At 43.4% G+C, this 26,664-nt stretch overlaps 1 protein-coding gene across 1 annotated transcript in view; it reads right to left on the bottom strand.

Moving 5' to 3' along the window:
* The window catches only part of bcr (BCR activator of RhoGEF and GTPase), an 84,939-nt gene that overhangs the window by 6,648 nt on the left and 51,627 nt on the right, over positions 1–26,664 (bottom strand). The window contains exons 3-18 of the mRNA XM_070988929.1: positions 21,951–22,055; positions 21,205–21,390; positions 15,766–15,873; positions 13,809–13,869; positions 13,624–13,676; positions 13,381–13,521; positions 6,754–6,875; positions 6,197–6,362; positions 5,915–6,034; positions 5,421–5,496; positions 5,146–5,250; positions 4,731–4,805; positions 4,194–4,291; positions 3,252–3,383; positions 649–708; positions 189–298 (exon numbers count right to left, since the gene is read on the bottom strand). Of these exons, the coding sequence (XP_070845030.1) occupies positions 189–298; positions 649–708; positions 3,252–3,383; positions 4,194–4,291; positions 4,731–4,805; positions 5,146–5,250; positions 5,421–5,496; positions 5,915–6,034; positions 6,197–6,362; positions 6,754–6,875; positions 13,381–13,521; positions 13,624–13,676; positions 13,809–13,869; positions 15,766–15,873; positions 21,205–21,390; positions 21,951–22,055 (1,718 nt within the window). The remainder of the gene's footprint in view (positions 1–188; positions 299–648; positions 709–3,251; positions 3,384–4,193; positions 4,292–4,730; positions 4,806–5,145; positions 5,251–5,420; positions 5,497–5,914; positions 6,035–6,196; positions 6,363–6,753; positions 6,876–13,380; positions 13,522–13,623; positions 13,677–13,808; positions 13,870–15,765; positions 15,874–21,204; positions 21,391–21,950; positions 22,056–26,664) is intronic.

The raw sequence follows: 26,664 nt of genomic DNA on the forward strand, positions 1-26,664 counted from the left end.
AGTAAAAAAATAGTCCATGTATTAAAGAAGAGGAGGCCTAGACTCAAGCCCTGAGGAACGTCACTGGAGAATACAAATGAGCTTTTAATGCCTGATAGACCACTAGAAGCAAGGACAACTGTTTGGGAGATTAAAAGTACAGGTGAACCAAAGATTTCTTGGACCTGTGTGTTTAAACGTCAACTCACTTGGTCACTGTGGAGATCTTGACTCCAAACACACCCATGGGTTTCCGTGAGGGCATCCTCTTCAGGCTGAACTCTCGGCTGGTGAACTTCATGGAAAGTTTAACCTCGATCTGACGCAGGAAAAAAGGGCTTAAAGTTAAAACAGGTTTACAGAGTGAGAAGCATATCTACGAGCCTGAGATCCACCTGCGATGGCTCTGCATGATCTCAGTGAAATCCTGCCATGTTAAAACCAGATGTACACTTGACAGAGAAATCAACTGCTGCACCACATCATGGAGAAATTGTATGGAACATTTCTAACTGCTGTGTGCTACTATAATATAAATGTAAGGCGGCACTGGACCTACCTACCAGTCACACCTGATATGAGTATTTTGAGACAAGATACATTCTGATATAAAAGTGAGAGGAGGAAATACAGGAATGAAGTCTGATAAAAGCAGAGAGATCAACTCACCCCATTCATGGGAATAACTGTTCTCTGCCAGTCTTTGCCTTGGAGAGTCTGAGGGTCCAGCTGGGTGGAGAACAAGGATAATACATGTTAGATGATGCCAAGTGATATTTCATTTGAACTAAAGGGATATTTCACAGCTAGTGATTTAGGTTTTTGATATTTCAAGCACATTTACTCAAGCATTTCCATTTTCTGCTACTTCCTACTTGTCCTCCACTACATTTTTCTCATGGTCCACTGCAGCTACATGCATTTTGAATGTTTATTTACTTTGTTAAGATTAAGTTATCTTTACATACCGTTGTCCTGCGTATGTACTGCTCAGTTATGTCAACATGGCAGTCATAATTGCATCAACAGTACAAATCTGCCCTCCATCGTAGTGGAATGTTTTTCAAGGTGGTTTTGTTGTCATGTTAAGTCTCTTCACAGTTTTTTTTATAAATATGATAAACAAATTTGTCACTAAGACACTAAATTCACACGCAAACACTCTCAGATGTGAAGAGACATGCCATCTGGGACAATAGAATCTGGGTACACACACGAAACAAACACACACCCAGCGTACTGTATGTTGTATGTTTACCTAGGCTAAGGCCCATCTGGTTGCGTGCAAAGCAGGATCACGTTACTCATAACTGAATCTTTCACTGCTGAGAGAGATCTCTGTTCTGACCTGTTTATCTACAAAGAACTATACTCCACGGAAAACAGCAAAACCATAAGAGCTCCTTTTGCTTCCTGATAAAGTGTTTTAAAAGCTCAATTTTTTGACTAAAGAATAGATTTTATCTTCTGCAGCCTTTGTCGGTCGAAGCTTTAGTGAGCCCTGTGCTACATGCACTTTTCAAATAAGGCAGATCTGTAAAACTGAACTGCAATAAAATGCTGACAAGGAGCCAACAGTATGAGCTGGGACAGTCCAGAAACTGTGCATAAAAAGATGAAAGAAATGAGCAAATTTTACAGCACATCCAGATGTAGACAGGCGTGTATACATGTCTGCAAGCTGGTGATTAAGCCAATAATACAGACAGTTAATTTACTCCTTCAAAGTATCAAAAAAATGTTTAAATCAAGAAAAAGACCAACCAACTGAATAACCCTCACCTGACACTCCACTTCTAAGCATGCAGGAGAAGCTACAGGTGCTACAGCTGCTAAAAATGTGAATAGACCGAATCTGAGCTGAACACACTGGACTGACACATCCCAGTTTGAACCTGCTCCTTTGAACCACTGAGTAGACCGCAGAAGGTCCGGAAAAAAACAGGTTCCTGAAATAGTTAAGTCCACAATAATCACACCAAACAGAAGATGGCAGAGAATAAAGAGAAAATTAGGCAGCTAAAAGGCTAAATCACCACCATTAACAGCTGGATGGTATGTTTGGCTTACAGCCACTTTGGCAAGTTAATGGTTAATCAGCTCTGCTCTGAACATTCATTTGATTGTTAAATCAGCAAAACTGAACAGTAATCTGTTGGATTTATGAGCCACCGTGGCTTCTACTGAAGACAGGAGCGGCAGCTTCTGGCCCTGGATTTATGAAAATCCTCCCTGAGCAACTTTCTCACCACTCTGGGTGGTTTGTTTTGAATGACATCATCTGTCAAGCAGTGATCATGTCACAGGATTTCCAGATGAACCACTAGATGGAGCATTGTGACTGTTATTCACAGACAGTTTGGCAGACGACAAGCAACAAAGGGACTTGTCCTGGTGTGTGCAGCCGCTGCGATCTGAACAAACTGTTCAGAATGCTTGAAAAAGAAAAAAGAATATGTGATTTTCTAATGCTTTTTTTATTTTTTGCTTTTCTGGCTTTTGCTGCCGAGTTTGCTTGAGACAAACGCAAAAAAAAAGACATTGCGCATCTTACAGACACCAAGAGAGGATCAATTTGTTTACACCCTCAAACAAACGAACACACTCACTGCTGTGGACGGAGGAGCTAAATTCAAGCTAAATCTTTTCTGTCTGTATCTTTGCTTGCTCTCTGTTGATCTGCTGAATGACACTTGGCATTATCCTATATGCTGGTGTCGCCTTTGCAACCTAATCACCTGCTATCTTGATCTGCTATCGACCTGCGATCAGTGACTCTCACAGCCAGACTGCTCAGGACAGAGTTTTCATGTGTTGTTAGGATTTTGGCATTTTTCCACACAGAGCACCTCATTGCACTGATATTATTTCCAAATATGCAGCATGGCATTGCTGTTACTCAATAACTGTTAGAGATCCTGGGCGGTGAGTAACGCTTTTTACAGCTAAAACCTGGCAGCACAATGATACACCAACGGCATGGCAATGAAAGCTTTGTGGCATTGCATCATTAATCACGGTGACACATCACCACTTCTTGAAATATCAAATATCTCCCTGACCAATTAACAAACCCCGACCAATCCATTACATAAGAGGGTGATTAATCTAATCAGCCAATTTTTACATCATGCTCAGTTTTAGTCATTCATTGAGCAACAATATGGATTTCATGCTTTGTGGCAGCGGTGGTGACATAACTGGCTATCAGTAATGAGTCGCGGTGGGTCTGCTGAAGGGGGTGGGGGGTGGGGGGTGACGTCATGTCTTACCGGGATCTGTCCTTTCCCCATGATGCGGTCTGTGCTCTCTCCATCCTCTTTGTTCTGCTTGGTCTTGTTGTAACACTTCTCGTAGCAGAGCAGCCTCAGGGTCTGAGAGCCCTCCAGCTCAATCTCAAACTCCTTAGACGAAGAAAAAAAAATCACAAAAATAGTTGTAGGATGATTATTTTCTTTGCAAAGACTGATGCAAAGATTTGAGCACAATGACGGCAGCAGAGACGGAAATAACGAGAATGACAAAGATAATGAGAAACAGAGAGATAATAAACCTCCAGAAAAATGAGCATCCACCCACCACTTTGATCCATACATGCCACCGCAGCTGACCAACATTCTCTGTAATTATGTACAGAACTCTGCATATGGTTTGCACATCGTTCTGAGGCCCACACTGTGGTGGTTCACTTAGCATTTGGACAGATGTGAGTCATCACCAGCAGCCCCCTCATTAGCTGATATTATTTCCACTTTGCTGAGCAAAATCCTCAAAGAGTCTCTGGGTCCACGATGGAAAAAATTGTGCTGCAGATGAGCCGATTGTGTCTCAAAGCTCCTCTTCCTCTGCAGCACAACATCCAGCTGTGTCATTAATGCATGCCCGTTTGTGTGCGCACGTATGTCTGCTGCAATGCATACACAGCATGCGTATGTGTGTGTTTGCTGTATGTCTGCAGAGGCTGCAGATGCCCTGCATGGGTTCTGTTGGACATCTTAACTCAAAGCCGGACAGCTAGCTGATCATAAGACCAGATGTCAGATACAGTGCATCTACATGTACGTTTGTTAGCCGAGGCCAATGTTTTGACTTTAAAAAGCTTTCAGGATGCAGCGCAGACATTACAAGGTCATGTTTGATTCATTCAAATATGATAATTGACCCCTCTATTAATACAGACTCTGCAGGCACATGATGCTTGTTTTGTCTCTTACCTCGTTCCATTTGGGTTCAGTTGTGTATCGATACACTCTCGTCTTAGCTTTATTTGAAAAGAAGCCAAAGGAATCCACCTCCAATGTGCAGTAGAGATCTGACAGAGAGGAGAGACGGTTGAAAAGGTTTTACATGTATATGGCTGATGACGTGTCCTTTGTGAATGCATGACATTAGCAAATGAACTGGCTAAATGTGAGAAAGTAAAATTAGGAATGAGTCACGTTCAATTAGTCAAAATGCTTCAAACGCAGATCTCAAGGCGAGTGTTATGCAACTCAGTAATATACCGAACCGGCAGCTGATGACACATTTGAAATATGTACATTCCTCCAAATCAAGCAAATTTAAATAGTCACAGTTGGAAGTTTGACCTAAAATAAGAGTAAAATCTGAGAAAAACATAAGTGAAAAAGTTTCCACGGGAAAAAAGTCTGCACTGTTGTCTACTGCTCTCTGGTCCCATCAAACTCATTTAGTCTGATTATCTGTATTTTCTCTGTTGTTTGCATGGAGGCTAAAGGTCAGTGACTCACTCAAGCTCTGTTTGAGGCCGGAGGCAGAGTGGACGATTACATTCAGGAACCCGTAGAGACCGGGGGATTCATCCTCTGGAAAAACAGTCAGTGAGCAGAGAGACAGAGAAAAAAAAGACAGCGAGGAGGGGTTAGAAAAGCATGCAGATCTCTGTTTGCTTTGGAGCCGAATCAGACATGGAAGGAAGGGAAAACACAGCCCTGTGCAGTAGAAAACATGTGGCTTAAACCTCTGTGTACTTTTTTATCATCACTTTAATCACAATTATGAATCATAATCTAGAAAGGGTGAAAGCGTAACCACACATCTACACATGGAGCCCCAGACGGCTCATAAATTCACTGAGGAATTTCTCCTAAAGCCTTCATGTGACAGCGTCAGAAGAACTTTTAAGAACAAATATGAGAACCTCACCTTCTTTATTGATGCTAAGTGGAATGTGGTGGACAGTCTGCAGTTTGACGCAGGAGTTGGTCAACATTTGCAGCTCCATGGAAGTCAAAGAGGACGTTTTGAAACCTGGAGAAAAGACAGTAATGGGCAGGCTGTAAATGACACTGCATGTTGGTTCAAGGTTCTCGGATTAGAAGCTGCTAATACACGTGTCTTGGATGCTTTGTAAATGGGAAAATCCAACTGTTCTGATCTGGATCAGACATTGTTGGACAGGACATTTCTGGGACTCTTACATTTCTTCTGCTGCTCCTTGATTATCTCCCTCCACTCTGCACGTTCATAATCGGACGAAATCAGGAAACTGTAACTCTGAACACAAACACACACATAAAAAATGCTGTTATTTAAACACCAATTAATCTGGGGGAGAAGCAGATTTAAAAAATACATCATCTGTGCAAATATACAACCTCAAAATTTAAATGCCTTGTTGTCCAGCCAGCTTTAACAGATGTAAGATATCATAGAGCAACTGCTCCACACTGATATACAAAAGTCTTAGTGGGAGTCAGATCAAGGAGAATTAATCTCAAAGAAGATCAGCGAGGGGATATTGTGCTAGAAATGAAGCAGAGGACGACAGAAAAGGAGTAAAATGAGAAGAACAGATGAAATATGCAGAAGAGGAGCGTATGTGGAGCAGCAGGAGGAGGGTGATGGGGCAGAAATGGTGATGAAAAAGGAGAATGAGGAAGCAGGGGCAGCTAAAGGCGGAGAGTGTCATCACCTTGCCGTTCTTGTTGTAGAGTCTGAGGGGCATGCTCGGAGACGTCAGCAGGAGCAGAGACTCCTGCTCAGACAGCTTCTTCCTGAGACGGTCGATGACTTTTGAGCCCTTGTTGGCTCTCTGAAATCACAGATGTGAAAAAGCTGGACCGTAAGTGCGTGTTTGTGTGGGAGACTCTGCCTCGATCACCTCACATTGATGGGAAAAAAATCGATTTCCAGTAAGTCGTATGAAAGTTCGTTCTTGGATGGGTTTTTGTGAAACAGTGTGCATCCACGCTACCTTCTCTCTCTGCATCTCACTGCGGAGGTGTGAGATCTTGACCTTCATGGCGTCGAGCTCTTCATCGGGGACCTGGGGGATGGTAAGTGGCTCGGTCTCCTCGGGGCCCTGGAAGGTCAGCTCTGTCAGGGGGATGTACCACTTACTGTCATACTGTTGGTTTTTACTGCAGGGAGAGGAGAGGAAAAGGAGAGGGAATGGATGGTGAGAGGTGTGTAAAACAGATGGATGTGAAGGAGGTATGAAAGGAGGAGAAGGGAGATGAAGATGTGGATGAATGGGGGAAGGAGACAGTGGAAAGGGGAGAAAAACAGAGTGAGTAAAATTATAAAATTGGACACTGTTAATCATGAAAGAGCATCAGCAGGATTTTAAGAAAAATCTTTATAGTTTAACTTAAAACTTGAACTTGAAAACTCGAATGAATGTTGGATGATGATGTTTTTCACTATACAATTCTAATATTTTTACAGATCTCAGGTCTCAGAAGTCTCATTTATAGTGAGACCTTAACCGAAAAAATAAACGTCCATTTGAGCAAAATGAACGTTTCTCACCCTCCGATCTGTTTCTTCAGCTTGGCGCAGAGCAGCAGATCAGTGAAGAGAAAGACGTGACGCAGCTTCCTCGCTCCCTCCACCAACTCCACCATGAAACTGTCCCTCAGAAGCTGGCGGCTCTGCGGCAACAACAGACAACGGCGGTGAGTCGGGAATTAGCACATTAAACTGCTGGTGTCAGTATTTCCACGTGGTTGGCTGGTGGAATAAGCTTTGAAACTGTGCTTATCAATGGAACTTGAGCATATGAATATTCTTTTTAATACAGCAGTCTGTATTATGGAGGAAACAGCTTCTTATCACACAGTATAATATCAGTAATCAGGCCATTTCTGTCAGTCATATTAACAAATCTGTTACAACTTGTAGACAGGAAGCTGAGCCTTTGCATATGAGCTGCATCCCAGAGATTTATCCCTTCTCCTCTCTTCCCACTTCCCCGTTTCTCTTTTACCCGTAAGAAACTTGAAGAAGACGAGGCAAAGAGCAGAGTGGAGGAGCAGAGAGAGGAGTTTAGTTGTACCTGCAGCTTCATCATCAAAAATGTTCGCTTTATTCGATCATTAGTGACAAAGCTCATGTGCTCAATATTAACCAAATTATTACTCAAAAGTTTGGAGGGTTTGCATTAACTGCATTGATTAAACTAATTGTCTGGTTCATTCCTTTGTCACATTCTGGCATAATCATCTATTTCCAGGACACAGAGGAATGAATGACGTAGCGTTACAGAAGGACCAGCGTTATTTGGAGCTCTGGCACTCATCACTGATGTCAGACTATGTAATGAGATGTGTACTACTGCCATCTGCCAAAAGGGGGCAGTGATGTCATTGTACAAATAAGAAAACACATTAACAGGAATGGACTCGAAACAAGACAAGGGAGCACACATGTCAAACCACAACTCAATAGTAAACAGTTCACTTTCACATGCTCATAACCTTGGTTTTACATGTGGTGCAGGGTGTGAAACGGTGAGACAGGAGAGGTTGACTGCGAAGGAGAGAGAGTGAGAGAAAATTAAAGAAAATGTTGTCTTTGGACTCAGCAGGCAAACACAGCAGGTAGGATCCAGCAGGGAAGGGACCTTGAAAATACATAATGTAGTTCATGTTTGCCCTTGCTTTCATTCTTTTGATTGCACAAATGAGAATTTGAGTGAATGACTGGAAAATGAGGCGTCTGCTTACTTTTGATATATTTGGCAATTTTCAAGCTGATTTCAACTACCTTGCGTGGGATATTTAGCTTACTTGTACCAGTTCATCTGAAGTAAATGCCTGGTATTTTGTTTCAATTACAAGTACTTTAGTGGGGTCAAACTTTTGCAAAGATATGTCAGAATTAAAACATTAACGACTGAGCACTGTTAGATGACTGCACTCGATGTCCAGGTTTCTTTTTCAATAAGAAAGGATGATGAGAAATGGCAGTTTATGCACTAAAACATTACCAACATGCAGACATAAAGGATTCTTAAGTCCATCTCCTGCTGCTCTCCAAGCCAAGCAAACCAGAAAGCTGATCTGCTCAATGAGAATCTGCTAAAAACTTTAATTATCTAAAAACTTATTTTGCCTGTCTTCCTCCTCTCTCCCTCGTTGTTTCAGCTGCCACACAAGCCGTCCCCCCTCCCCTGGAAACCGAGCCACCCTTACAACTCCCTGGCAGCAAGGCCATAAAACATGACATCACACTTGTTCAGAGCCAATCACATCCTTATCTTCATTCTTTGTGCCCTCCCCCTATGTCCCCCCTCCATCAGGACCACACAGTTACTGTCACCGGCAGAACACACTGAAGTGGAGCCGACGCTTATGTAGCAAAGGTCTAAGTACATTACAAAAACTGAGCGGACATCTGCTGGCAAGACGCAGCATCGTGCGGTGTCTTCGACGTTGTTGATGCATGATGGAGAGGATGAGGCGAGGGTGACGGAGACAGAGAGAGCATGAGGAAGAGGGAAAAGTGAAAGAAATGAAACAGAAAATAAACGGCTGAAAACGAACAGAGGGGAAGAGCTAGCAGAGAGACAGAGTAGCTCCCAGTGGAATACATGTCATGCCGCAGTTTCTTACCGTATGTACCAAACCATGTGACACAGCACCAGAGCAGCTCCACTGCTCACTGCAGTGAGCCGCTGCCAAAGCATTTTCTCACACACATGCAAGCACTCATGAAGATCCCACGATCATGTCCTAATCCCTGAAATAAGGTTCTCATATAGAAGTCTAATTCCTACTGGTGGATGTAATTATTCATTACCAGCTAGATAATGAAGCCTGCAGTGATGATGGCCTGTGATGGATAACTTCCAGATGAGTTGCTCACGGTCGATCTGGCATTTTTCTCTAGTGACAGCTGGGATGCTACGTCTGTCAGAACAACTCACTCCTTCCTCTTTCCTGTGGTCCTGATATTATTTCCTGATTCAGTTTGTGCTGTAATGAGTGTCTGGTAAGTATCTACTGTACATGTTCATCCTTCAGTCTCCATCTTTGTGTCTTAGAACTTTGATCCAAAGAGAACAGCACATCATGAAGTCCTTCCACATGTAATGTAATCCCCCTGAGGATATTTTCGAACTACAATATAAAACAAGGCTCTCTCTCGCCTTACATCTGTCAGTCTGCATGCTGTCATGTCAGTCTGTATTTAGGATGTGTACTGTACAGTAGTTCGAGTGAGACATTGGTCACACTGTTAGCTTAGTTTTGGCATATTACTCAAATAAAACCTTAAACTGAAGGTATGAGGAATACTGGAGCTTAAGGTATACAGCACAAGCATATTAAAAGCATCACACACCATCAGTGGACAGGTTTAAAGGGCATTTAATTCTTTGCCAACTACATACATTATGTATAAGGACTACATCTTCACACGTAAAATATTAAAACATATTTACAGAAACAAAAATATACAGCCATGCCAGCGGCTCTGTGAGGATGTACTTCGGCACAGCAGAGCTTTGAGCTAATTGCTAACATCAGCACACTAACATGCTCTTCATGACAATGCTAACATGTTGGTGATAAGCACTTGTAATGGTAGTCCATCTTAGTTTAGCTTGCTAGCATGCTAGCATTTGCTAATAAGGACTGAACACAATCATGGAAGTCATTAGGATTCCTCGTTTGGACATCAAGGATATATGTGCTAGATTTTAATTCCTAAGACAGAAGACTAGATCCTCTCTCTGATGTACAGTTTTGCACTACTGCCACACGTAGGACTCATGCTGTGCAGCTTTCATACTGAACTGCTTTTTCCGCGTGGCACTGTGGTACCTCCCTACATCACAGCTGGCTGTGGTTACAACAACTGACCACACCTGACCACACCTAGCTGTGATGTTGGATGTGGTCTGTGGGTTGAAGGTACACTGTACACAGTCTGTGAACCTCTGGGGCCAGAGCAGCTATGTTTGCTCGCATCCAAAATCTAGTGTGGAGTCACTCTAATTACTTCTTTCTCTGTGTTTATCACAATGCGGCTTTGGAAGTGACATTGCTGCTAAAAAAGCTAAAATCTCCTGTGATAATCATGACGAGTCAGCAGTAAATTCTCATACTGGACTAGATTAATGACTGGATTACTGAACAACAAGTACAACAGTAGATTAGATTGGATTACTCTACAGAAACTGATGAACTACTAATGCTGACTCGTGCAGACTGAAATGAAGGATCAGCAGAATCGTCAAAAACAGGAGCTACTAGATTTGTCTGAAGGTGAGTGACTTGAAGTGACCCACTGAAACTACATTTCCCATCAAGCCACAGTGATAATCCTATCCTCCACTGATCTCATGATAAAGAGATAAAATAAAGGGAAGGATAACAGCTAGATTAGGGATTTACAGGCTTCTAACTGTGTGGGAGTGAATGGGAATCATGTGGAGGGATAAAGCATCTGTTTAACCTGCACAGTCAGAACACACTCACACAATGCCTGTGGGTGCTTTTTCCTCATTTAATTAGGCTTCATTGTTCTAGATGCAGACACATATTCCACTTTAGGCTCATTCCTACATACGTCAGTAATCTGATGAATTTAAAAATGCGCTCACACTGCTGCTTTGCTCTGCTACTAAAGAAAAGACATTAGCAAAACCAGCTGTCTCAGCATCACATGACATTTTCATAATATTGAACAGCCACTGCTCCTCCATTTCTCGTAATAACTGACCAGAACATCAGCGACACGAATGTGGAAGGAGAGCGACGTGAGGCAGAGCACGCTGACAGCACAGAACGCAGATTAAATATTGACCATTTCCTCGCTGAGAGTGCGTACGAGAGTAATGGCATGAATCTACAAAAGATCCGTGCTTATATTTAGAATACACGCTTGAAGGGGCATCTCTGCGCTTGTGTGTGTGTTGCGCAGTTGTGTATGTGTGACACAATGTGTGTACATGAGGACGCGTTTGTGTAATGACAGAGGGAAAGGAAGGCTTGCAGACAGATGAAAGCGGTGTAGATGAGTGTGTGCATTTCTAGTCGAAATACACACACTGGCATATCGTTCCCACAGCCAAACAAAGCAGAGCGAGGAGGTGAATTGAGATTTAGGCAGCGGCATCATTTGCATTTTAATTAAGCGGCTTCTGTTTGTCCCCTCCCCTCATCTGGTCGGGCCAGGGCCTCTGGGGGCCACTTGCGCTGCTTTGCTCCCGCATGCCTCCACTGAAGAAACCACAGGTTACTCGCTTGTGTGTACATATAGAGGGTAATCGCTCTCTCAATCGTCTGCATTTCAGGTCTGATCATACACATGTCCTCTCTCCTATTCTATTACTTGTGTGATCTGCCTCTTCTAATTGCCAGTTGAATGGTGGAAAAGGACTGCTGATTGCTGCAGGGAGCTCAATATTCAAGCTTTTCTGTCATGTTGTTTTGCAACAATCCTAAATCATCAGTGTTAATTTAATCTAATATTTATCGTGTTCCTTTGACATTTCTAATTGCAGGAACTACAGAGTGCTGCGTGCAGTCTAGCAACACTTGGAAATGAACAACAGAGCAAGTGCAAAATGAACACATATTACTTCTGTAAAATGAGTGAACCCTCTCCATCATGACATCATGTGAACAAAGGATAATGAGGAACTCCTTTAATCAGTTAAACCAACAGTGCGATCAAAGGCCTGAGTCCCCCTTTGGACATCTGAAGTGCACATTCAAACCTGCTAACACAGATGACTTGATCGTTTTATGTGATTACAGGCAGTAAAACAGCATGACAACCAGATCTTCTCTACTAGAAGCGATCTAACATTTCTGAGCCTTTTAAGCACCGTACTCATCAGAGCAGCTACTCAACTTTCCGGGTAGCGACGGTCTTTTGATGATTGAAGCGAGTTATACGTTTCAGCTCATTTGGAGAAATGCAGACAAAAACCTCAGGCTTATTGTGTACTTATTGTGTGTCTCGGGTAAGGTACCATATAATGAGCCCCATCGATTTCCATGTGCCGCTTTCATGTATCCACAATAAATATTTGATGACTGGTGTGGAGGTCTGGACAGACTGGGATGGAACTGGGGCCTGCAGGGATAGGAGGGGACGTATGTCTGTGTGTGTGTGTGTCTGGGTGTGTGTATATGTTCAAAGGCAAACAAGAGAACGAGAGAGTGGAAAGTGTGTGTTTACGTGTGAGTGTGTGTGCGGAAAGGGTGCGGTAATGACCCCCCTGTGAGCAGAGGGAGGAGCTGGCTCAGCCTCTTTGCTCGTTCGCTCCCACCCTCAATTTATGAATAATTAACTTGGAATCTGCCAGTCAGAGTGGACTGGTGGCTCATTACAAGGCATTATGTACAGCAGTGTCACGCAAGCTATCAATCAAGAGGCATCCATTCATGTGTGTCAAGTCATCTCTCCGGGGATGAGAGCGACAGTGGGGGGTAGATTGTGAGTCTGTGTGTGTGTATTTGCGTTAGGGGAGATGGAGGGATGGGAAGCCACAAGAGAGACGCAGAGCAAACAGAGGATCACCCTCAACTAGGCAAACCTGGTGTGACCATATAAGGTCAGGGGCTCTGCTTCAGGCTGCAGATTGGTGGCCCCTGTGCAGCGTTCATTTTGCACTGACTTCAAGGTCATTTAGAGGGTGGGGTCATGATGTCATCGTGCTCAACATCAGAGCTGGAAAAAGTCAAACTGATGAAGACATGTTCTACAACTTTGATTAAAAAAAACGTGCAAAACATAAATAAAGCAGAATGTGATAACTCGCTGATTCTTTTTGTCATATGCTCAATCGAAAATAGTGCAAAGACAATATGTTGCATGTTTCCCCTCATCAACTTTGATTGATTTTTAGAAATATCTGCTTATTGTGAATTTATGCAGCAACACGTTTCAAACAAGTGGGGACAGGAGCAACTAAAGACTGGGAAAGATGTGGAATGCTCCAAAAACACCTGTTTGGATCATTCCACAGGTAAACAGGTTCATCGGTAACAGGTGATAGTATCATGATTGGGTATGAAGGGGGCATCCTGGAAAGACTCAGTCATTCACAAGTGAGGATGGAGCGAGGTTTGTTTAGTTTGTTTGCAAAATAACTGAGTATAACTGAATATGACTGAACAGAAATGACCTCTGAACTCTCACCTCTCCCTTCTTGACAGTCATAGACTGGCGTCGGGGCGTTGTCTCCTCATTGATGCTGGACAGGAAGTTCTGGGAGATCCGCAAAGCATCCTGCAGAAGCGGGTGGTCTGGGTGGCTGGTGGGGGTGTGTTTAAGCAAGTCCTGCAGTACAGCAGTAGATGGAGAAATATTAAGTTTCAAAAGCAAAAATGGGCAAGTAAAAGAACACATTATTCAGACGTGTCGCCGCTCACTCTCACTTACATGAAGCACCAATGTGCTGCGAGTCACCCTGTCCACTGGTTTATAAAGCAAAGCTGCACATGAAAAAAGAGAGAAACCAGACTGACATGTTTATTTGTCTGAATTACTATAATATGCCATGTGTAAATGCTTTAATCTGTAATATCTGACTAGAATTAAGTAAAAACTAGCATGATGTGACTGACCCTCTAGAGAGTTCTTGGCTGTCTGGTCCTTAGAGTCTTTGGGGCTCCTCACCTTCAGGTTCTGTTTGGAGAAAAAAAGGCAGGTTCAAAGTGGAGAAACCTTTTACAAAGACCTTTAAATACCAGTTCTTTACAGTTAAGCGATTTGAAAACATAGTGGTATTATCCTTGTTCCAGCACTGAGGTCACCCACTTCCAAATTAATTATGCCATCCTCAGCAGCCTTTCTCCCCACCATCTTGCTCAGATGGCTCAGAGTCATGCATCATTACTTAGGCCATTAACAACCCTCAATGATGAATTCCCCATCCTGCATGTAGACAACCAGCCTCGACGCTAACTGGTAGACCTCATAAAACATAGACGAAGACTGATGGCGGATCAGAGACCGCCACATGTTTGAAATAATACAGGGAAAAAGTGCAGGAAGAGGAGTTTGCCATCAGACTGAGCAGCTCAAAACTGGACTGATGAGACATTCTTTTTAAAAAGGCTGCATTTGAAGATTGTGGCTGAGGGACAAACTGAAAAATCCCCCAAATTCCCAACCTTATCAAATATAACACTGTTGGGAATCCAGATGACTAGTTTTTTGTTATATCAGCCTTCAAAACTAGATTTCAGGCATGAGAGTAAATGTTTTCACATCTAGTTTGTGATAAAAGAAATTGTCCTGAGCCCTTGAAGCTGAAATTTGTGTTTGGGGAAAATTTATTACGCTGTCGAGGCTCATCTGCAGTCTGTGTACTGCACTCATAGTTTCCTGGTCAGTGATGAGAATGAGACCATAACGACAGAAAATACCGACAACCATCCTCTGCATCGCCCCATTTAGCCGACGTGCACACACGCGCACGCGCACATACCAAACATGGACACACACATACCAAACGTGGACACACACATACACAAAATATCCTCCGGCTGCATTTGTGCAGAAATATTCAGCAGGACATTGAAATTTAAATGCAGGGAAATGACAAAAGCTGCGTGGGTGAATAATAGGAGAGCGTTTTGCAAGTACAGTACATCAGAAACAAAAGTGTATGCAGCCGCAAAACACACTCTTTCTATACGACACCTCTCAGAAACAGTTCATTTCCCTAATAACACACAATTGAACAGTCTGTTGTAAGTCGATTGTTTTCTTTGTCATTTTTGTGCGACTAGATAACACCGCCTCTCTCTCACAAGCTGTCCAGCTGCAGCAGCAGCAGCTGGATGGATGCATTTTTTTTAAATGCACGGTATGTAATTTCTGCTGCTGCGGGTCTCAATCAAAACAATGAAAACAAAAGATGCAGTCAAGAAGCAGCGTGGTCGATCATGGGAGTCGTTCATTGTTAAACAACCGTCACTGCAAATGAAAGTCTATCTGCCGGGGCTCGGGCCGAAATGTTCATGGACGAGGTGATGTGTTAAACATTTTAATGCAGAAATGTTCCATGTTGTGTGTTTAACATCATCCTGGAATAAGAGGAATCACAGGAACCACACTAGAGAGCTACATGTGTTATAGTAGTAACGCATTGTGCAGCTAGTGCACAAAGTTTATACTGTATTCTAACAAAAGCGTGTGCAGGAGGAGGATATCTTCTAGAGTATAGGCGGAATTATGGGAGTTCAATTTAGTGTAATGTTGGCAAAAATCACTCCTGTGATAAATGCTCAACCCAGCCTCTACTTACTTTCAGTGAAATTAGACACAGCATACATAAAAAAAGAACAACCTGTGAAATTGATTGGATAATTTGCTGGTATGCGGGGGGTCAAGTGTCTGACTGACTGATTTTACACGGTGGTCAAATGATCCCATCGCTGAGAGATCACAGCCTCAACTACTGCAGCAGCGAGACAGAAGCTGAAGCAGTAACTGTTCCCCCCACATTTACATTGTCACTTTCTCCTTTCAATTATTAACATTTCTATACCTGCTTCTCTCCTCTCTCCTTCTTACCTCAGAGATTTCAGCAAACTGCGTGTTAGCCTGGCAGCACTTCTCTGCCGTCTCCACAGCCAGCTCATAGTTGTCCACAAATGCTCTGTAAACTCCGAGCTGGCTGGCCTGATGGAAGAGAAAGACACAGAGGAGGACAAATTTTAATGGACAGATTAGACACGTTGAAATGTTTGTGTTCTTCCTACAATCCATCCTTTAAATCCAAAAGCAAATGATAACACAGTGACAGAAAACTCTAAGTAAGCTTCTGTGCAGGAAGATTGAACAGCATGCTCTCAGACAGACCAGTAAAAGCAATGAAACACACAAAACAGCCTTTCAGTCAGAGGCTCAGACACATCCATACACACTCAGAAGCCCTCTTCACTACTTCTTTGTCTGAATGTCCGTCACTTCATCAACTTTACAGCAGCATATTATAGCTCTTGAGAGTCTGTCAGTGCACATATACGAACTGTGTTACTATAAAGCCTCTATTTTAAGAATTGAACATAACTGTGAAAACGCTGGCAAGTATTGGTCAGTTTCTATAACGTCTGAACAGTGGCATCAGAAATACTAGACATCACAAATGGACAAATCGGCGTCATTAAGTCCACGTGAAGCTTCTCAGAGTCACTTTGAAAATGCTAAATTGTAATAATGGGATGGATAATCCTTGAAATGTCATATCTGAGACAGGAGATCCGGTCCAGTCAGCTGTGTGTGAGAGACTGTGTGTGACTCGCAGACACGGATCACAACAACAACAACAACAGAAACCACAGTGCTCCTCGCAGCCGGGCGCGTTGCCGTGGCAACCAGCGAGCCCTGCACTGTGCCGGGGTGAGTAATTAATGATTGGTGTAACGGAGGCTATGAAAGCACATTTAGGAAGCCTGATGGCTGAATAAAACTCGCACCGAACGCTGCCTGCCAGCGCCGCGATCCATCTCGGCGGCGAACAAAAGGACAATCAATTCTCCTGAACAAAAGCCAAAGGAGGAGAGAGTACAGTGGAGACGGGCTTTGTGTGCAACGTCGAGAATCAGACGCACACACACACACACACACACACACACACACACACACACGCACAGCTCTAAAAAGAACACCCCAGAAAATCTTACCACAGTGTATTCAGTGAGTTCATTGAACATGAAATGCTACCTATAAAGGTCCTCACGACCTGGCTTATTTTTCAGACCTCTTAGCTCCACATGAGCTTCAGGACTTTGGGCAGACATCTTTTGTCCCTTCCAGAGACCCGGCCTAAAGGGTAGTTCATCTTTATTACAACTCAGGTCTCAATTTCGCATCATTTCTATCTCCTATGTACTCATTGCTAAGATCTCGGAATATGACAACAGTGCAGAAATCTGAAATGAGCAGTCAGAAGATGAGACAGTTTTGCCAGATTACCTGAACCACTTTATCCAGAGGTTAAACCGAAAGAAGTGCACCCAAAAAAAGTTGATAATAATCCACAGGAAAACTCTGCATGCACAACTATGGTCGTACACTTGGTCAAAGCTGAAACAGGAAGCAGGTTTGCACACTGATGGATGTATACACTGAACAGTTTGGGGTTTTCAAGTCCGGCACAGTTTAATGTATTTTACTTAACTATACATCCCTCCAACGTTTTTATTATTGTTTTAAGTTGTTGCCTTGTGTGAAGCACTTTATAATAACTTTTCTGAAAGAAGTGCTCCACATCTGCAAGCCAATGACTATTCTTGTCTCAGACTGACCTCATTCACCCTGCTTACATCCTATTTTCAGGCATGACCTCTTTACCATGCCCTGATCTTTGTGGTCACGGCGAAATTCAATTCTGGCAAGAATGTGAAGTCACGAGTTTCCTACACATCGTTTGCACTTATTATGTTATCGCCGGCAGCTACAGCATGTGTATGTGTGGTAGATCTTTAAAAAAGAAGTACAAGAGAGGCTCAGCTGAGTGAAATTAGTGCCTCCATGGTTAAAAGATAATTGTTCTTTTCTGTGCTTTTCAAATACTCTCTCATACATTTCAAGCAACGAAATAGTTCCAAAATGGATCTATAGTGTTTTGGCACATCTGCACGCTGGGAAGAAGTAAAATGGAGGAGGGCGAGGAGTAAAGCAATTTTCACAATCCTGCAATCCTGTGTCCTGCCCTGGGCCACACAATCTGCACCACAGCGGAGGCCATTCAGAGCGTGACAGTTTGACTGCGGAGAGAACAGAGAGCCTGAATGTCTGCCAGCCACATCCACACTACGCCGTGAAGGCTTACCGAGCGTACGGCTGCAGTGTCATAGCAGAAAATGGCTTTGGGTGATGAAAGAAACTGCTCGGGTGTTTGGATTTCTCAGTTCGGGATTTGTCGTGTGTGAGAGCATGGGTGTGTAATCCACAGCAGAAAACAACATTAAGAAAACAGACTCATGACAGACTACGGCCATTATGCAGTATGAGAGGGCTGGATTTAGCCACTTGGTTTGTTAGCTTTAACAGCATGAAATATTTTCTTTCACAGGGAAGAAGCACCGCTTTGTCCCCGATGATGATATATTGATACGAAGAGACAGAAATAGAAAGGTTAAGACCTTTCATTTGCCAGTAAATTAAAGAGTCTACAAGCAGCTGTGCAGAGGTGCTTTGCGCTCAATGCTAACATCAGCATGCTAACATGTTCACAGTGACAATCCTAACATGCTGATATATAGAAAGTAATGTTAACCATTTTAGCTTAGCGTGTTAGCATGTTAACACTTCAGTTGGAAGCTGACAGGCATGCACCACCTCACAGCTGTTGAGAGTTTTCATGCAAAACCTCATGGTGGTGCGAGACACAAACCAGAGAACCTCAAATGTCAGTCATCTAGGCAGTTAGCATCGCATGCCATGCCATATGCAGGGTCAATTTCTCACGTCTGACTTATCGAAAACCTGATTTTGGTAGGTGGTTGTGATAAAATGGGACAAATCTTAGGCAAACATCAAGACAGCCGAGAGAGAGGCTGGTTCTCCACATCGAGGATGTTTCAGCAAAGGAGCGCAAACGTCAGTCAATCAAACAAAATGTCCCACATCCACACAACGCTATGATTCACATGGCATTCATCTTTTCGGCGTGCAAAGCAGGGCAGACAAGCAGATGTTGACTGTCCCTCAACACACACTGAACGCACTCACTCACAGATGCCGCCTCAGAGATACTCCACAAAAAAATTATTCAACAGAGCGAAGAACAATTTGCTGTGTGAGGCCAAAGGAAAGATAAAGAGGTACTCTTCTCCTTCTCTAAGTTAACAGAATCAGGCTTCTTTTGGTCCTCCACCTCTGAAGAGCAACATTCAGAGTTTATCAGTTTGCCTGTCTGTCTTCATGGTGTAAAACCTTCCCTTTGCCGCAGTGCTTGAAGCGTGTGTTCAGGAAGAGCGGAGGCATGAGTGTGATTTAGCCCTATTTTCAGCCTTCAAACACTTCTGTCTGACACTCATGCTCATAACCTGTCAGTGACGCTTCGCCTCTTCCTCTTTTCTCTCCGTCTCTCGCCTTCCTTGTTCTGATGTTTCATGATTCCTAAGCTCTGCTCCCCTCACAGATTTCAGAGTCATGGTGAGACAGCTCTATCAGGGTTGCAGCAGCCTAAATCTACTTTCCTACCCGACTCTCATCCTCTCTCAAGCTTCCCTCCCCTACTCCTCGCCTGTATCACCTCCTCGACTCCCATCTAATCTCTCCCTCTCTCCCTCTCTCCCTCGCCACCTCCTAACAGAGTGGCTGTCATGTAGCATTCTTCCTTTTTTTTGTAGGCTCAGCGTCTTCTCCTCCTGACTTTTATTAACTACTGTCTGGAGAGAGGGAAGGAATGGGGTGGAAACTGTGTGTGCATGTCTGTGTGTGCATGAGTGCACTAGTGTGTGTGTGTGTGTGTGTGTGTGTGTGTGTGTGTGTGTGTGTGTGTCTGTGTGTACAGTGTAAATATGTGTGCGTGCATTTTAGGGAGGAAGAGCAGCAAAGCCAGACTCCAGATTGTGGAGGGTGATAGAAAAAGCGTAAATAGAAAGTGTGAAAAAACTGCCTTTGTCAGGTTGATGTAATGGTTGAGGCTGACAAAGAAGCGTGCGCTCACGCCAGCGCCAGTCTGCGTGAATATTTGCTCCATCCTGCAGCTGAAGACAGACAAAATCAAGAGTGTGTTTCCTGTGTGGACTTGAGAGTGTCAGACTGTTAAGTGCAGTGTTGCTCTCAAACACTGTAAACACTCTACAATCACTTTGCTCAATATTTATTTTTTTAGCCCACATCAGAGCCGTGACATCACTTCTTTTTTGAGGCGTGGGGCAGTTTTGCTGGATGGGAGTCAACCGAGAAGCAGTTCTAAGGAAACCATATATAAGAGAGCTTGTAAAGAAACTCTTTGATAAAAAGTAGTTTTTGGTGTTAGCCTACTTGACAGTAAAAGATACAAATTAAATCCTAATTTCTTAGCTTGGCCCCAAGGGGAGCCTGCTGAGATGAGTTCATAGGAGTGTGTGTGCATGTGTGTGTGTGTGTGTGAGAGAGAGAGAGAGAGAGAGAGAGAGAGAGAGAGAGAGAGAGAGAGAAAGAGAGAGAGAGAGAGAGAGAGAGAGAGAGGCTCCTATTTATAGCAGCTTCTTCGAGACACAAAGCACACAGTGCAGTGATGGCCTCAGCTGCCTGAGGCAGAAAGGCGGCATTGTGAAACACGGCTGCACCTCCCTCTGTGTGTGTGTGTGTGTGTGTGTGTGTGTGTGTGTGTGTGTGTGTGTGTGTGTGTGTGTGTGTACATGCATGCATGAGTGAGTCTGGGGGGGCAGAGAGAGAGACAGGGAGAAGGAGGGAGACACTAGTGGGAGAGGAGCAGTATTTGGGAGAGAATTAACAAATGATTCATTGTGGGTTAATTGACCCATTGTGAAAATGATTAAATAGACCCAGTGTACATTTGTCCCCGACATCCTTGGCAGAAACTACTGGAGGGCAGAGAGAGAGAGAGAGAGGGAGAGTGCGAGCGGCTGCTGAGGAGGAAATAGAAACAAAAGCATGATTCAGATTCAATTTGTCCACATTTCTAATGATAAAGAAGACCATGGCTACAGAAATCGAATCTACATTTTGTTTTATTGTTTTATTGAATTATGCTGGCAGATTCCGCTTCTGAAAGCCTCCTGATCCAAGAAACGACATTACCGTGAGTAATGTCACTCTGGCACAGTGGTTTTGCTTTGGGTCCACGTCCATAAGGTCAGGAAATGTAGCTGTAGCACCCTGACTGTCTTTTCTGATACTGTCAACCCTTTTGGGTGCCCAGTGTTGTCACTCTGATTAAGGGTAACGTCAGGCAGTTACACCCAGGGACGTTTCTGCTGTCACGGGCACAGACACACAAGCTAAAGAAAACAGCCCAACCCACTGACTAATATCTATCTTTTTCCTCACCAGTTTCTGGAAGAGGTCCCCAACTCTCTGGTGGTGGCTCCACTGCTGGACGCGGGGCAGAAGTCCATCGTAGAACTCCCTGTGGATCTCATAGAGCTCAGGCACTTTGAAGAAGATCGTTTCTATCTGGGCCACAGTCAGCACAGGCTGTGACGTCGTAGCTGCAGCCTTCAGAGGCTTCATGGGCTGAGAGGAACAAACAGTGGAGATGACACATTGAGAGTTGTTTTTGCACGGTGTAACTGTGTGAAGCACGTGTACTCAAAGTAAAAAAAAACATCAGGCCTTTGCATGGATACAAAAATCTGACCTGCATGAAGTAAGGTCAAGCACTCTCAATTATATTATCTCAGTAGGAACAAAACATTGGCTGCATAAATAGGAAATGCCATTGCTGCTGAAGGTTAGGAAACTTTGAACAGACATTACTGTGTTCTGTCTGCTAAACAGTTTAATGAATTTAAGCTCTTATTGCAAACATGCCAGCAAACAGTTGCTTATTTACACATCCAGCACATACATTAGCATTCATTTGGAGATGTGTTTCTGGTCACCTGAAGGATATAAGGCCAATATTCACTCAACTTTTCACTCGGTTTTGGTCTGTTTTGGTTGATAAATGCTCCACTATGACCTCCAGCTATTCAGTAACTAACTCAATTTACCAATCCAACAGTCTACTGATACTGTACAATATGGATATATGTAGTTTGTGTGTGTATGTGTGCATGCGTGTGTGTTCTCACCAGCAGCAGTGCCTCCAGGTGACTGAGGTATGTTTCCTCTGTGGCCAAGATCCCGGACAGGACCCACTTCCTCATCTCCAAACCTTTTTCCAGGTCACATTCAGTCTGTAGCAAACACACAGACATATAACAATGAAGTTAAAACAATATTCAGCGAGCCCACTATTCTTTACTTCCTCTTTCGACGTTTTTTCTTAACTGTTTTCTCACTGGCACACTTCATTTTGTGTCTGAGGGAGGGAGAAAATTCAAACTATCGCAGTATTTCCTTATATCAGCACCTCTAATATGACTTGTTTGTAAATGTCAAATTGAAGCTGAGTTGAGCGTGACGCTCCTGCAGGTTTGCCGTTGGTGAGCACCACGGTTTGAACATCAAACAGCAACAACTGCACCTTCTAGAAATCTTTCCTGGTTGCCTCCCTGTTCCCCTCAGCCCAGTCAAAGCTCACCGAGGAGCACGGACATGAAAGAAAACAGAGAGACAGAGAGATTCCTCGGGCTGTCTTGTTTAACCACAAACTCTGAAATAACTCAAACAGACAGGGTCTCCCATGGGACACACACATACACACACACAGAGGCATGTCTCCATCACTTCAGAGGACATTACATTTACTTTCACTGAGTTCTTGGAGACTTACCCAGACCCTAATCATAACTAAAACTTTCCTAACCCTAACCCAAACGTAACCCAAGTCTTCACACTAAAATGTAATCGTTTATGTTATGGAGATTTGCATTGTCCCCCCAGTGTGACTGTATGAGCAGATTTAAGTCCCCACAACATGAGTAATACATGTCACACACACACACCCACACACACAGTGAACCCTGGCTGGGATGAGGAAGCATCTGGACCCTAAGGCGATGAGGAGGAAGAAAGAGAGAAAGCAGGGAGGAAGGGTGAGAGAGAATGACAAAGAAAGAAAGAGGAGAAGAAGAGGTGGAGAAGGAGAGCAAGACCTTGCAGATTCTGGATAAGAGAGAGAGAAGAAAGAGGGCACAATATCTGACATGATAAAGGAAAGACAAAGATAGAGGGAAAGTAAAGGGTAAAAAGAAGCTACACACTGCACCGTGTGCGTTAGCACAACGGCAGCAAAGTTCTGTTTCTCCGTCTTCACCTGGGAGTGACAAAGAAAGAGAAGAGACAAGACAGTGAGGACAGCAAGGCCACAAGGAGGAAGAGGCAGTGTGAGAGGAGACAGAGATAGGCCATAGGAAGTGGAGGAAGAGTGAGGAGAAACAGTACATCGCTGCAGGAGAGAGGAGGGCAAATGAAACACAGGTAGTGTGTGTGTCATGTGTGAATGGGTGCAAGCGTCGAAAATGAAAATGTCCATTCTGAGTGAAATTCCTGGATCAAGAACGGTGAATGAAGTCCGGCCAATCAGGAGCTGTCATCTAAAGTGTGTACGCACTCTGGGTGGGAATCTTATTGACGCTACACCATAACACTCGCACGTATGTTTACACAGAAAACACACGGGTTCTACCTGTGAAAGGAGATGAAGGACGGTGAGACTCTGCTCAAAATGAACAAAGTGATCTGGATTTGGATTTTGACTTCAGCTGACTCAGCCAGCTGGATTTAAGCTGCTGTTAGAGGCCACCTTACCGCTTGAGACATTCAATAAATTATGTGTGGTTTTGTGGATGAGTGTGTGTGTACTGGGGCAGTGGGTAACATCACAGAATGAGAGCCAGAGAAGCAATATGAATTGAAGTGCATGTGTATTTAATTGTCTTTTTGTGAATATTTTGCTCTAGTCTTCAATTTTTATGTTCACCTTTTAAAGGATAGGTTCACATTTTTTTCTTTGAAACAGCTATTGGTCACAGCAAATGTTCCTCTTGTCCATACTAGCCGTGACAAGATCACTTCTTAACGGGCTTCCAGTGGAGTAGATGAGAACGAAATCCACTGTTCTGTGCAGAGAAATGTCACAGCTGATTCAAGCTTGCAGGCTATTTTAAGATAGACTTGAAAAAACATGAACCTATGCTTTCAGCTTTAACCTACTGATTATCTTTCAGGTTAATTAATCAATTGTTCAGTCATTAAACGTAAGAAAATGGTGAAAAATGCCTATCACAATTTCCCAGAGCCCTCGGTAGTGTCTTCAAATGGTTTGTCTAACTAACATTCCTAAAGCCACATTTAATTTACAAAAACTGTTTTTGCCAGTGTATGGTAAGCCACTTCTACACCTAAATATATCTACACAGCAGAATTCACACACATGTATTAATATGCATGCTAAAAGGATATACAGTATTCCTCCATATCTGTATTTGAGCATGTACTGTGAGGCCCTGGATGTCTGTGGGTGTACATGCATGTATTTAAATGACGGGGTAAATGGGCCTGAAACCTGTTTCCATGGCCACTGCATAAGCAGATGCTAGCACAGGTCTAAGGGGACTGTTATGGGGTTGAAGATTATGAAACGCTGCAGGATTATTGTGGACTCCATTATATAGGTAGGAGTCCATTATCAGCACAGTTACTGCAGGGTGAAACTATTCATTAGCCTGTTGGCCAAAAACATGATTTAAGGGCCCCAAACACATCTTGCACACTGAAAATTTAGATTTAATTTAATCAATCTGGCTGAAGTTACTGCAAATAATGAAGACCCAATGCTGTGCTTTGCTCTAGCCTCTCAGCCACTAACACAGAGGATGTCACAGTGTGAAGGCTTTGAATGAGGAAAAGATGATGTTATTCAGGGCTGCAACTTTAGATTGTTTTCATGAGTAATTATTTGGTCTATAAAATGTCAGAAAATTGTGAAAAATGTCTCCACATCTCCTGTTTTTTCCCATAAAACTGGGACAAGCAGCAAATCCTCACAAATGATATGCTGGAACCAGGGAACAGGTGGGGTTTTTTGCTTGAAAAGGACGAAATTGAAATAATCTGTCTGTCATTCTACCAATTAATTAATCGACTGATCGTTTCAGCCCGACTGCATCTATTGATACAGTTTGGAGAAATTTAAAGTGTATGCGTATCCTCCTCCTCATCATAAGACTGCTTATCATTTCTTTAATAGTTAATACTACCACTGTATATTTTCTCTCTCTCTTTGTCTCTTTCGTAGGTGAAGGATGAAGGAATTGATTCTGACAGACATGTATTATGCATCACACGGAGCTGTCTGGGGATCTGTTCTGTACATAACAATATCAGTTTCCCCTGAAAAAGCTCGACTTGCTCATTATGTAGAGATTCTGTGACAACCAAAGCAGAAAAGTTTTCTCTTTCCATAATAAGAGTGCAAATAAAAGGGTATTGGAGGTAAATAAGTAATGCAATTATGATTTATGATTGCCCTTAAATGGACTGCACTGCACTGCAGCGGCTCTGAATCTGTCTGACTTCGCTGGCTCAAAAGGGAAAGCCTGGGGCAGCAATGGAGCCCCCTGAATGTTCGTGAATTAATGAAAAATGAATGAATCATTGCTGAGCTACAAGTATCGGCATGAGCTGTGCAACTTTCCCCTCACAGGATATGCCCGCTGGTGAAAGAACATGAGAAACATGAGGGTCCATTTGAAGCATCAAGATCATTCAAAGCAAATCACAAGGAGGAATACTTTAACATTCAGCCATGTGAGTGAACGAGCAGAGGGGAGATGAGAGCCATAAAGTGTTTATTCATCGTTCAGACCCCAGACGACTCCCCAAGGAAGTACCCGCATCTCCAGACATATCATCTTTTATTCATCGCCGTGGCAACTAATGAGCCCGTCTCTGGGTTCAGACTAAAAGGGTGTCTGCTTGCATTTTGTGGCAATCAAAAAAAAAGTAAAAAGAAAACACATTCTCCCTGCTTGGGGTCGGTGTGTGCAGGTTTTCACGTTCTGTGTGAGTCAAGGAAAGCAAACATCTCGCAGTTGAACCCACACTTAAACCCGTTCAGCTCACACAACAGCCCTCAGCGACGGCTCTGCCTAACCTGATTTAGAAATTCAGATCTGCTTCTGATTTGTTTATGCACGGATAATGTTCGTGGGAGATACGAGTGAATCAATACAAACAGTGTTTATTTGACAAGCGCGCTGATGTAGCTCAGGAGGCGCAGATGGAAACTGAGCAGCAGTGACTGTAATAACATTATTCTCCATCTCTCTCTCTCTTTTTCCCATGGAGTGTAGGAGACTCATGCACACATCCAGAGCCTGGTTTGGGAGGAGAGGAGTGAGCGGCAATGCGTGCCCTGTTCCACACTTTATTAACCCTTTTCAACTTTCATTTTTCATATTCTAATCTGTTTAGCATCCCGTTCTGCCACCCCTCGCTTTCTGAAATGCCTAATGTGATTGCTTCCTATCTCCACACGTCTGCTACGTAATGGAGCTGTCTCCTGTGCTGCGGGAGAAAATGCAGAATTACTTCTGGTAATTTAAGATGCACTTCAGCCAGATGTGGTAAACATTGACAGAGTTGGTGTCTGCAGGGGTTTTTTCGCATAGGATGCTGGCAATGCCGCATAACGCCTTGACTTTAATTGCAAGGAAACAAGCTGTACAATCAGTGAATGTTTGTGCCAGATGTGATAGATCGTAAAAAGGGAGATTTGTATCTTTCCAAGCCTCCTAATCTACTGAGGTTGGTCATCTAGAAACTTAGTGCTGGCTAAGCAGGAAAAGAGATGACCTCCTCATCAGGTCATGGCCTCAGGGTGTGATGTCAGACAGCATG

The sequence above is a fragment of the Chaetodon trifascialis genome, chromosome 20 (genome assembly GCF_039877785.1).
Source record: "Chaetodon trifascialis isolate fChaTrf1 chromosome 20, fChaTrf1.hap1, whole genome shotgun sequence".
NCBI lineage: Eukaryota > Metazoa > Chordata > Actinopteri > Chaetodontiformes > Chaetodontidae > Chaetodon > Chaetodon trifascialis.